This window comes from Herpailurus yagouaroundi, unplaced genomic scaffold (genome assembly GCF_014898765.1).
Source record: "Herpailurus yagouaroundi ecotype Mexico unplaced genomic scaffold, PumYag 192, whole genome shotgun sequence".
NCBI classification, from domain to species: domain Eukaryota; kingdom Metazoa; phylum Chordata; class Mammalia; order Carnivora; family Felidae; genus Herpailurus; species Herpailurus yagouaroundi.
The window spans coordinates 17,043,853-17,057,302 of record NW_024412423.1 but is presented as its reverse complement, the minus strand read 5'-3'; the positions used below and the strand labels follow the sequence as shown (position 1 = coordinate 17,057,302).

Genomic DNA, 13,450 nt, shown 5'->3' with positions numbered 1-13,450 from the left:
CACACCATACAGAAAAACTAACTCAAAGTAAGTCACAGACCTAAATATGAAAACCAAAAGTATGGAAGAACACCTAAGCAAGCTATGGGAGAAAGACTAGGCAACTTTGAGTTAGACACAGAGTTATTAGACACCAAAGCCAAAGTACATTTGATGAAGAAAAAAATGATACTGGATTTTTTTTCAAAATGTATAAAGATTAGCTTTAGAAGACACCATTAAAAAACTGATCAGAAACACACAGACTGGAAGAAAACATTAGCAAATCATATGTCTGACAAAAGATTTATACCCAAGTATATAAAGAACTCTTAAAACCAAATACTAGGAAGATTTTTAAAAATCTAATTTAAAATACTCAAAAGATCAGAGTAAACATTTCACCAAAGATGATTTATGAATGGCTACGGGACAGCACATGAAAAGATACTCAACATTGGCACCAGATAAATGCAAATCAAAACCACAAAAAGATCCCACTGTGGAGCCACATGATTAGTTATAATCATAAACAGACAATAATAAGTGTTGTTAAGGATGTGGAGAAACTGGAATCCTAATACGTTGCTGATGGGAATGCAAAGTGATGCAATACTTTCTAAAAGAATTTGTCCAGTTCCAAAAATATTAAATGTAAATTTACCATATGACCTAGCAATTCCACTCCTAGATGTCTATCTTTGGGAATGAATATATATATATATGCACACACACACACACACACACACACACACACACATATATATATGTGTATATATATATCTACACAATGACTGTTCATATTAACTATTATTCATAATAGTGAAAGAGTGGAAACAATCCAAATGTCCACAACTTATGAACGGATAAACAAAATGCGGTGTTATATCAACAATGGCTTATTATTCAGCAAGAAAAAAAAATGAACTACTGATTCATGAGACCACACAGATAAGCTTCACAAACATTACACAAAATTTAATAAGTTAGACACGAGACTGAATTTTATATGTTTTCATGTATATGAAATGTAAAGGCAATGTATTGAAACAGAAATTAGATTAGTGATTGCCTGAGACTGGGGGTAGGAACAGAGTGACCACAAATGTGTAGGAGTGAAAGGGGTGATGGAAATGTTCTAAAACTGGAGAGCAGTGATGGCTGCACAATTCTGTGAATGTACTTGAAGTCACTGCATTGTACATTTGAAAGAATTTTAGGGTCTATAAGTCATACCAGAAAAAAGATAATAGGAGAAAAAAAACATTCACAATGTCCTTTATGTTACATTACAAATAAGGATTTACCCTAGAAAAATCAGCTTGGCACATTCATGAATCTATCTCACTAATGACAAACAATTAGATTCTACTTAGAAAAATTCTTACATAGGAACTTCCAACCTAGACACTGATTGTAGGTGCCTGGGTAGCTCAGTTCGGTTAAGTACCCTGCTCTTAATTTTGGCTCAGGTTACAATCTCACAGATTTGTGGGATGGATCCCCTCATCACAATTTGCACTGACAGCATGGAGCCTGCTTGGGATTCTCTCTCTCCCTCTCTGTCTCTCCTCGACTTGCGCGTGCATGCATGTGCTCTCTCTCAAAGTAAATAAATTTTAAAGAAAGATACCAATTCAATACTTTTTAAAACATTACTAATTAGAACCACATATTTTGAACTGACAAAATTCTAATTGGATGGAGATCTAGACACACAGGAAGTATCTACATTAGTAGACAAAACAGGACACTAAATTCAATTTATTAACAGATATCTCCACAGTGAATCACTCAGACATTATACTTTGTTAGTTATATTTATGCATAACTGTTAGTTCCATAATAAATGGCTCAAACTTTCTATTTTCTTATTATAAAATATTGAAATGCTATTTATTGTATCTGCAAGCATACAACCAGAGTCAGCAAACAACACAAAGACCCTATGCTAATTATATAGGTAAGTTCCTCGCTCAATAACTGACCTGCCCGTCTATGAACTGGGCACACTAAAATATTTGCTGATAATATAATACTTTTATCATGAAAATGTAGCTATCACATGTTACTTATATACATTCGAAGCCAAGTAATAAGGAAAATACACCATTTGCACCTATCAGATTAGTTGACACAATTATCTGCCTGGCCATTCCTCTTAGCAGGTTAATGTGTTTTGACTGCAAATTCTAATGAGTTTTACAGTACTCTTGACATCCCAATTCATAGAATGTGAACAAGTAGATAAGACTTGTCATTTTATTTCTGCCATTTGAGATAGCTTACCCTTTGATCCTTACACATCTCCAAGGTCCTCTTAACCTGACCGACCACACTACATTGCGATTCTAGGGTAGGTAACCTCACAAAAAGTTTATAATTTTCTCAATGATTTTCTAATATTCCTCTACAATGAGCCTCAGCCTTCACGTATCCACATCTAAACTTGCTGCCAAGGGAGGCCCCTTTCAGTATGAAGGAATGTTTCTTCCTTCGTTGCTGACAAACTTTATTTCATTACAATAAGTATTGTAAAACATGTGGGGTAAGTGTCCTGCTAGATTACCCAGAAAACTGTTGATGACAGTTTGTAGTAATTTAGCCTTTGTTGACTTCCAAATTCTGGAATGGGAAACAGGTTTCAGGTTCTGTATACTTTTTCACCTAAAGAGTAGGAAAACATTCATCCTGGCATAAAGGTCCCATTATACCCCCTCCCAACTAGTTCACATTTATAGCTTGTTTAATAACGATTTGAAATCCATAAAATCCTTTCCAGCTCAATGGCATCTGACTGGGTTCCTAGGAGGATATTAAAGGGAAGGACATAAGGTATCCAAGTTCACTATAAGAGCTACCAAAGAGTATTAAAATTCATTCAAGACACCTAGGGTGTAAAGTTTGGTGGATGTAAATCTAGTCATTAAAGATCCTGAGTGCTGGAGTTTTCAAAGCACTTAAAATTCGAATGGCTGCCCTCAAATACTAGCTTGCACAAGAATTACCTTGGATTCTTTTAAAATGCATTTCTTGAGTTTGAGGCCCAGTATGGGATTCTGAATATAAATGGAGAATTCCCAACTCCCTCAGTCTCACTCCCACTACCATGATTTTGATAAAACTGTCTGCACACCAGGCTTTAAGAAAGAGAGCACCGAGAAGGGTGAGCAAAGAGCCAGTGATGTAGGCTCACTGCAGTAAGTGGTTATGTATTTTATTCTATTATATTTTAGTTTGGTTTAGTTTAGTTATTTATTAGTAGTCATGTATTTTAAACGAAGCTAGGCAGAAGTAAGGGGAAAGAAAGAAAGAAATCAATCAATCAATCAATCCTGGGGCAAAACATCTTTATGTGCTTGTGAAGAAAAAACAAATGCTGAAGTTTTTTTGTTTTGTTTTGTTTTGTTTTTACTGGAAAGCAACAGGAAAGTAGAAGATGTTAAATAATGCCAAAACTGGCCTGGGCTCATCAGCTCCATTCCCTCCCTGCTCCTCTGAATGAAAGCCTAAACAGTTAATAATTTATTACAGAAATGTGCACATTAATTATGAAATGAAATGGAGTTTCTCTTGTTGGAAAAGTCAACTACAAAACTCTCTAACCCCCGAGGGCCATCTCAACACCGTCATGCAATAATTCTGCACAAATATCTGGGTAGCATTAAAATGGCTTAGTTCCCATTTTCTCACTTCTCTCAGTCTAGGGCTTGGCACGAGAATAAAGATGAGATGGAGACAAGATGATGTGCTCGCCATGGCTGCACCCTAAATGCACTCTGAAGCAAGTTATGGTCCTCGCTTAGCTAAGGGAATCTCAAAATTTCCTTTCAGGAAACCCCCCAAATCATAATCCAAGAGGGACTACTGGTTTGTCCCACTGCCTCAAAATAGGTCAAGATCACTTTCCTAACTTAAAGGTACTTCCTGTCAATCAGGAACTTGGAACTCCTCTCATTATTCTTTACTTGGTAAACAGAAACCCATAAAACCGTCCAGGGTAAAAATGTAATTGCAAGTAAGCAGAAACACTCAATTGAACTGTGCATGAGCTCAATAAAAATGTGCTGATTTAGGGTTGCATAAAAATAGCTAAAGGCTCCCGTAAAGAACTTCCTGAATTTAAAAAAGTATATCATAGGTCAGCTAATAAATTTCAAATAAATACATAATATTAATATTTAAGAAGCAAATATTATTAAGCAAAATTTCTTCTCATAAAATTGGTCCATGCCTGACTTCTCTCCAGATATTAAGACATACATTAATATGGGATTAAAGAATTTATTGACCTTTAATGTACAATGTCAATGCATCAGTGTGATGATTCTTATTAGAATTTTTTTATCGGAATTCACTGTATCGTTTCCTTAAATAAGAATGGAGCATCTGCACACTCTACACACGGAAACTTCTCTCATGCATCACCACTGGCAGAACCATCATCACCCACGCCGTTGTGAATTGTGAACCAGAGACCATACAGAATGCCTTAAAGAGATGTGTTCTTCAAGTTAATAAAGACACTGGACACTTCCTAAATCAGAGAATTGTGATGGACCCAGCGAAGTCAAGAAGTTGAGGCAGAGAAACAGCTCCTTTAAGACTGTGAATACATTGAAGAAAGGAATTATTTCTTTTCTCTTTATGGTCTCTGGGCATTCAGCACAATATATAGATGTAACTAGCCCACTAACAATGAATACTTATAATGTTCTGCTCTTAAAAACAACACTGCAATGAGTAGGCTTATATGTAAATCTTCTGCACACATATGAATATTCCTGAAAAGAAGGGTAAGCGCATTTAAAATGTAAGTACATACAATACAAAAGGCTCTCACAATTAGCTCTCCTAGAATGTATAAGATAAGGTGTTCCCCAAGCATCAGCCCTGGATATTATTAGTTTGCATAATTTGTGCCAATCTAATGAACCAGAAATGATGTTTGAGGAAATTCGCTTTTACTAGCTTACCAATAAATTTGAAAATAATTGTGAATGTTTACTTGATATTTATGTTTCCTCTTTTTCATATACACTAAAAAGTGACTATTTGTGGATGGTAAGTTAACAGATAATATATTTTGTATATTTTCTCAACTTTCTATACTCAGCATGTATGATTTTGTTATTAACATTTATCTTTTCAAAACACTAATACAAAAAGAACTCTGGAATTAGAAATGAAAAAGACTAAAACTCTAATAGAAAAATGGATAGAAGGGATGCCTGAGTAGCTCAGTCAGTTAAGTGTCCAACTCTCGGTTTTGTCTCAGATCATGATCTCCTGGTTTGTGAGTTCAAGCCCCACGTCCAGCTCTGCGCTCACAGTGCGGAGCCTGCTTGGGATTCTCTGCCCCTTTCCCACTCATGTTCTCTCTCTCTCTCTCAAAATAAATCAATTAAACTTTTAAAAAGTTAGTACAAGATATGAACAGTACATTTATAGGAAAAGAAGAATAAAAATATGAAAACATGCGCAGCCTCACCAAAAATACACAAAAACTATCGATTAAATCTATATTTAGATAATATTCCTATTAGATTTCACCAATATTAATATCTTTAGTAATACCCATACCAGCAAAAGCACAGGGGAAATATATACTCTTATATTCTGCTGGCCTGAGAATATAAAGTAATACCACCTCTGTGGGGTACGATCAGGCAACATCACCCCAAATTACCAATATCCATGCCCTTTGACAAAGAGTTACATTACATAGGCAAAATGGCATTTCTACAGAGTCTTATTTATTTAGCACTGTTCATAATAGGAAAACATTAGAATCAATCAAATGTTCATCAACATCAAACTGACTAAATACATTATGGAATGTACTTGCAATCACACAAAATGAAACTACCCAAAAAAGAAAGAGGAATCTCTCTGTGCACACATGTGTATGTGTATCAATAATGTAGACTTAAAAGCTATAAATTGATATATACATATTTATTTGCTTATGCATCAACTGCTTCTAGATCCTACAGTGGAAACTAATAACCCTACCTACATCTAGGAAGGAATATAGTAAAAAATGGAGAAAAAGTGTTGGAAGAAGACTTCATTGCATATCTTTTTGGGGGTTCTGTTTGGTAAAGTTTGAATTGTTATAATTTTGAAAATGATTACCTTTTGCCTTTAGGTTTGAATGGTAGTTTGGCTCTTAACTATTGAGAACAAACATGGTTACCAGAGGGAAGGTGAGGGGGGTGGGGATGGGTAAAATAGGTGATGGGAATTAAGGAGGCAATTGGGATGAGCACTGGGTGTTGTATGTAAGTGATGAATCACTAAATTCTACACCTGAAAGTAATGATACACTGGATGTTAACTACCTGGAATTTAAATAAGAACTTGAAAAAAAGTTGAATGGTAGTTTGGCTGAGTACAGGATTCAAAATCACATTTCATCAGAACTCTGAAACACTCAACTCATGATCCTCTGGCGTCCATGTAACATTCATTCCATTATAGATCATCATTCCTTTATTAAGCTTGTAGAATTTTCTCTTTGACTTTCTAATATTCTCCCACAATGTGTCTAGGTATGGGTCTGTACTTATGCTTCTCTGAGCTTGGTGATGCATCCTTCTATCTGAAGGTGCATGTCTTCCTATATCACTGGAAATGAGATTATGATACAAAAGAAAAAAAAAAACAAACAAACTCTGCTAACCTCTACCTAACCATTATTGGTTACATCAGCAAATCAACTCGAATCATTGAATTAAATAACACTCTACACGCCATCTAGAAAATATGATCACTGAGGCATGCCACATGCAGAATGTGCAAAGCTAGTAGATTCCTCCCTTGTCTTGCTGCATGCAATTATTTCCACCAATCAGCCTGGATGTTTACCAAGAATCAGCTGCATCTGTTTGAACTCACATAGGTACAACATTTTGTAATCATGTAATCTAATCGAACACTAAATATTTAACAGTGAAATAGGAGTGTAAAGGCGTCTTTTCTTCCATGAAAATTTTGGAAAAACTTGAGAAAGGTACGTCGCTAAAAGAAAACTGCTCTAATTTTATCTGGGATGAAACAATTGTAAAAGATCTGAAACATTTAGAAGTCAGTTGGATTTGTCTTCAGTTTTTCTTCCAAATATAGAAACCTATATTGGGAATTGGTTTGTATGCATGCTGAGTAAGGCTCACCTGGAATACCAGTTATCTGACCTACAAAGTATCTGGCCTCACATCCAAAGCTTGGCTGATAAATATAAATATATATATATATATATATATATATGTGTGTATATATTATATACACACACACACACACGTGTGTGTGTGTGTGTGTGTGTGTGTGTGTGTGTGTGTGTGTGTGATTTAAATTGGAATAAAATGTTTAGGGTACTTTGCATTCATTTAAAAAATTCTATCCTTTAAATGGGTAGAAGTAAAGAATCAGATATGTGTGCAAAGTTTATCCAATGATAAACATGGACTTACTTATAAAAATGAAAAATTGGAAACAACAGAACATTGGTGAAAAAAATTATAGTACATTCACACACAAAAAAATCCCACCCTTTCACCTATTTTTAAAAGTTAACTGCTATTAAATTTGAAGCATCTAGATCTATGATTCATGGCTCACAACTTTTCTTTCATATTGTGGACCCATTTGATTGAACATTTATATTATGTTCTGGGATAATTTCTGGGCTTGATTTTCTAGGTTAGAAATTTACTTGTCAATTCACGGATGGAGTTTTTAATTCTAATAACCACTTATTTTTAGATCCATTGTATCTAGTCATTTATTCTGGATAGCAGCTGTTGCTGTATGTTTTAAATTTACTTTTTCCATGAATATATATCCATTCTTATACTCCCATTAAAGTATCTTATCTATTCCTTTTTTTTAAGTTTTTTTTTAATGTTTATTTTTGAGAGAGAGAGAGAGAGAGAGAGAGAGAGAGAGACAGTGTGTGAGCGGGGGAGGGACAGAGACAGAGGGAGACACAGAATTCCAAGCAGAGTACAGATTCCGCTGTCGGCATAGAGACTGACGTGGGGCTCGAACTCACAACCCACAATATTATGACCTGAGCCGACGTCGGACGCTTAATCAACTGGGCCACCCAGGCGCCCCACTTATTAATTTTGTTGCCTCATGTATTAACTTGCCAGAGTTTGAGGACTCTCCTTTATATGGTTCATTTTCTTAGATTCATGGGTGTCAGCTCGTATGTTTTTGGTTTCCCTGCTGTCCTATCTGTTGTGACTCCTCCAGTTATTTGGCAAAAGAGGTGAGACGTTCTGCTGGATGCAGGGTGCCAACAGATCATCTATGGAGGAGGAGACCCTGTGTCCTCTGGTGTCACCAACATGCCCAGGAAGGCTCTGCCTTTACCCTCTCTGACCTTGTGTAGGCACACACATTTGGCTTCCATGGATTGTCATAACCGGACATGAAAAAAATCCAGTGCCACTTCTGCTCCCTGTGTTCCCGCAGTTCTGTTAGAACCCCCACCATTCACAGATGTTTCCTAATGTCTCTGTGTGTTCCATTAATCCAGTCCACACTATTGTCAGTCTTCCAAGAGATAGTCAACACGTCTAATGGCGTTTTTTTATAATAATGCTTTAGATTTATTTAGAAGATCATTTCTGTCATTCCTAAGATTTGGCTTGAACAAAGAAGATAGATGTGTGAGGTCAATCTGCAATCTTTACTTTTTTCATTTGGATGTCGATTCCATTTCGTCTTCCCAGTTTCCCTCCTGCACGAGCATTCCCCGGACCCTCCCCTTACACTCTCTCCTCCTGCCTTAGTACTGGTACCCAATAAAGTGTCTTGGCCGAAATGGATACCCTAAAATATTTCTGTTCATAACTTGCTGTGGCATCAGATAGTGTGGGATTAAAAGAAAAAGGCATAAACTGCCAAAAAAAATTGAATTTATACAGGGCAGCAGATTCTGTATAAAGACCTAATCAAAACAATTACTGTATAAAACTTAAAAATTAAGTGCATACAGTTTTAGTAGTCACTCTTTATAATCCTGGAAGAATAATCCCAATATTAGTGATAATCATTTCCATAGTCCATTTAAAGGGAACCATAGGCAATTGTGTACCGATCTAGTTTAGTTTAGCACACCTCCTTAGGTGTGCTTTAAAAACAAACAAACAAACCACAATGTGTTAATTTTGAGCCAACATCATTGTTGCACTCTTTCATAAAAATTAATTTGGGGATGCCTGGGTGGCTCAGTCCGTTGAGTGTCTGACTTTGGCTCAGGTCATGATCTTGCAGTTCGTGAGTTTGAGCCCTGTGTCAGGCTCTGTGCTGACAGCTCAGAGCCTGGAGCCTGCTCTGGATTCTGTGTCTCCTCCTCTCTCTCTGCCCCTCCCCTGTTCATGCTCTCTCTCTCTCTCTCTCAAAAATAAATAAACATTAAAAAAATTTTTTTTAATTAATTTGTTGCTTTTTTGTATTTTAATTTTTAGAGATTGTAATTTAAAACAAAATAAAGTATTACACATGCTGCATTTTATTCAGTGGTTTTTACTGGGTGCCTAACTCAAAACCAGGTATCTTGCAAATGCTGTGGACATGGAAAGAAAGGAATAACACAGCACCACCAAAGTACTTGGGGCATACCTACATTTGTACCTATCTCAAACTATTGTATTCCCCTGTTGCCATTTGTCACTGACAAGCCAGGCTGGGAGCTCCTTGAAACATATCAAGGCTGCTTCATCTTCTTTTTGTATTCTCTGTATCTGCACAATACTTTGCTCAGAAGACTCGCTCAATAAATGTTTAATTGCTTAGTATTATGATATTTATGGACCTAATTGGTCTAATATGGCTGAAATAAGATTACTGTTCAATATTAGAGACTAATAAGGGGAAAGAGAAATAGTAAGAACACTTCAAACAGAAATAGTAAGAATACTTCATATATCAGTTGCTAGACAAATAGTATTTGCGCATTTTGTAAATAGGAAAAACGAGATCCAGAAAGATTAAATACTTTGAAGAGGCATCACCTAGCCATGTACCCAAAATATCTATTCTAGCACTTTTCCTTTCACAGCACAAGTTAGACTGATATCTGGAGAATGAATTGGCCAACCTTATAAATGTTTACCACTTTGCAATCCTGGATAGCTGATGATCTATTTCCTTTGATAGAGAGTTTGGGATCTTTTCAAATATGTAGTAATCCAAAAAGCATTGAGTTCAGGCACCAGAAGGCAAAACTAGCTGCTGAGAGGAGGTGGGGGAAGGCAGACTTAGTTATCTGCTCTTTTCTAAGCAACTAGTAATCAGAAAGCTTTTACTTACTGAGAAGGAAAGAAAAAAAAACTGTTGCAAAAGAAAAGCCGTTGCATTTATAAATAATTCACCCCTATAGAAAGTCACCATGACTCCCCACATTAGAATTACAGGATCACAGAATTCTGGAAATACAAAAGAGCAAGTACATAGCCGTTTGATAATCAATAGTTAGAAAAAGCCTGTACTCCAGCAGACAAGGCTTTTGAGGTCTGATCTCACCAGACATTTTAGGATCATTTCCCCTTATTGCACCTTCTGGCCTTAATCATAGGAGATTCTTATTTTCATTCCTTTGGTAAGTGTGCACTTTTAAATCTTCAACATCACTCCTCTACCCAAAACACTCTTCAGCCCCATACTACTTGGGTAATGCCTCCTGATGCTTCAAAACTCTGTTAAATTCTGTCTGCTTTGGGAAGCCTTCCCTGACTCCCCAAACTGGATTTTACCTCAGGCATAAGATTTGATTCATCATGTCACTGTCCCAAGGATACCTGTGTCATAACCACTTGTGTATAATGTCTTTCTCCTTATCTGTAAGTCTCCAATGTAGGATGTAGGAAACATTTAACATCTAATAGAATTGTAATTCTACCCTCCAGTTTTTAATTAAACCATTCAATCCTCTAATTTTACTAATGAACACTGAAGCCCAGAGAGGTAAGACTTGTCAATTGTCAGAGTACAAGCCAATGTCAGAGCTCAGATAACAAATTATGCTCTCTTTCCTAATTCACCCTCATAAGGGAAAAAGGGCTGGCATGGTAGAGTCTGGAGTAACAAACGCACTCTTCTTGGCTATCTGCCTAACTTTTTACTCAAAAGTCTGACTGCTATACTGTATTGCTGGCAACGTCAGATTTCCTCAATAACAAAGACTTCCCAGTTCAGAACATATACATATGTGGCTAATAGGAAAAGTGAGCAAAAGTCCAACATGATAAACAGGGAGGTATGTCAAACTCCTGTTCAGTCTATGAAAAACCTACTCATAATTTTAACTTTGCTCCCTTAAGTATGGAGAGAAGGCATAGCTCATTTGGAAAATCTGACCAAAAGCCCACATTTCAACACAGTGAAATGCTTTATCCCCTATTGCTTCTACCACACCAGGAACTTTCTATATGTAATTATTTAATCTCTAGCCAAAAACTAGTGGACAATGAAATCCCCACAAAATGTTTCCCCCAGTGAAGTGTTCAAACATCAGTTCCACAAAAAACATTTTTAAAAGCTTTTCATGTAATTTTTCCATGCCAACTTTTTTCACTCATGGCTACAAATGTCCATATTTGAATATTCATCATTATGAGCATCTGGTAAAATATAGCCCTGTCCAGCAATTTACATCATTTGACTATGAGACCTTAGGAGGGCATAGGTAAAAATTTCCAGTTTCATTTTGTCTGGATTTTTAACCATCTTTTTCCACTTCATGGCTTTGGGTGGTTTTGATTGCACTGATATTTTCTGCTCTCCATTACTATTGGGTTTTTCTACCAATGAGCAGGTTGCTTTCAGGCAAGTCCTTGTGGACTTCATCAATGGCTCACTAGAAATGGCAGAATGAAGCCACAAATCACATTAGTGTTTTCAATATCTTGTGGGTTTTGCCTTAAACCAGTAAATAAAGGCCACAATGGTGATGCCCCCATAATAAGGTGGATGTACTTAATGCCTGTGAACTGTACATCTACCAGCGGTTAAGATGGTAAATTTCATGTTATGTATACTTCACCACAAAGTAAAGGCCAACTTACAGGAGGTAACAATTTTCCCAAAACGTGGGTCAAGACAGAGGAGGGAAAATCCAATGATGATCTCTACTGTTCAGATACAGCAAATGAGTTTTACTTTGCAGTTCCAACAGGCCTCTAGGCAAGGCTCCCAACCCTACTGCTTTCTTCTGTGGTGTGGACAACAGGAAAGCCAACTACTGCCAAATGAAATGCAAACCTCACAAACGGAGAGTTAACCCATAGAATCATGCATGACCTTTTGCATACTGACTGGGTTCTAAGGTCATGGATGACTCCGCAGCTCCGAATCTTTCAGTTACTTCTCAACTCCTGTCCCTCACAGAACACTGAACAGGTGTCCAGTGTGGCTGTGCATGTGTTTAAATTCTAGACAGCTGTCAGAATGTAACTCCCTAGAGGATTACAGTGTTCTGACAATTTTGAAGGACATGAGAAAAAAAAAATGAGATAATAAATGCGGAACTGGTGGTGGGGTGGGAGGGGGCAAACATGGAGAAGATTCCGCAGTGAGCAGACTGGTTGTCTTCCAAACTCCTAAAAGAAGCCACGTGGTGGGCTTATTTTGGAAAACACAAAGCAGCAAAACCAGCAGGAAGAGTTACCCCGAGGCAGTTTGATGCCGTGTCCGGAAGAAACGTGTAACCATATAGGAGAAGGCTGTTTATGCATCCCTTTAGCCTTCCGATTCACTGAATGCCTTGGAGATGTTCAGCGGGAGGTAAATGGAAGGCACTACTGCGTGGTGCAGACTACGGTGAATGAAGTTCAGGGTGCATGCAAACCAGCCGGGTCTCTAAGGGGAGAGGGAGGAGTGGCGGGAAAGTGAAAAGCTGGGGAAGGAAGAGCGCTTACCAGGCCACCTCCACAGGTGCTGAAAGAGGCCAGCGAGCCAGGGTGCTGCAGCACCGCCCCGGTGTAGAAGCAGGAGGCATCGGGCGGCGCCGGAGGGCGCCGGGCCGCTGCTGCCAGCGTCGGGACGGGGCCCGGACTCGGCCGCTGCTCCACCGCGAAGCGCGGCGCCAGGAAGCGGCCATCTCTCCGGAGCAGCAGGTACAGGTCCCGAGAGAAGGCCGGGATCCGCAGCAGTACCTCGTCACCGTCTGACTCGGCTTCCTGGGCCGGGGGAGGAGACGGGGGTGGCTGTGGGGGCGGCGGCTGCCACGAGGCCGGGGCGCCCGGGGACAGGGCGGCAGCCCCGCCGGATCCCCGCGGCAGCTCCTGCGATTCGAACTCCTCGTCCTCCTCGCCCGCTGGCGGCGACGGCGGCCGAGGTCGGGGCCGGGGTGCGGAATGGCCCTCGGCGGGCTCGCCCGGCGGCGCCGGGGCCACCGAGCGCACCTCGCGGGAGCTGCCGGCCGCCTGAGTTCGGGCGCCTCCGCCGCCCCCAGCGCCGC

At 38.7% G+C, this 13,450-nt stretch overlaps 1 protein-coding gene and 1 long non-coding RNA gene across 2 annotated transcripts in view; one reads left to right on the top strand and one right to left on the bottom strand.

Annotated features, from left to right (window-relative positions):
* ADAMTS19 (ADAM metallopeptidase with thrombospondin type 1 motif 19) overlaps nucleotides 1–13,450 on the bottom strand; it is a 241,183-nt gene that overhangs the window by 226,283 nt on the left and 1,450 nt on the right. The window contains exon 3 of the mRNA XM_040444385.1: nucleotides 12,909–13,429. Within this exon, the coding sequence (XP_040300319.1) occupies nucleotides 12,909–13,429 (521 nt within the window). The remainder of the gene's footprint in view (nucleotides 1–12,908; nucleotides 13,430–13,450) is intronic.
* The window catches only part of LOC121010656 (uncharacterized), a 4,217-nt gene continuing 3,788 nt past the window's right edge, over nucleotides 13,022–13,450 (top strand). The window contains exon 1 of the long non-coding RNA XR_005781314.1: nucleotides 13,022–13,106. This is a non-coding gene — a long non-coding RNA (uncharacterized LOC121010656). The remainder of the gene's footprint in view (nucleotides 13,107–13,450) is intronic.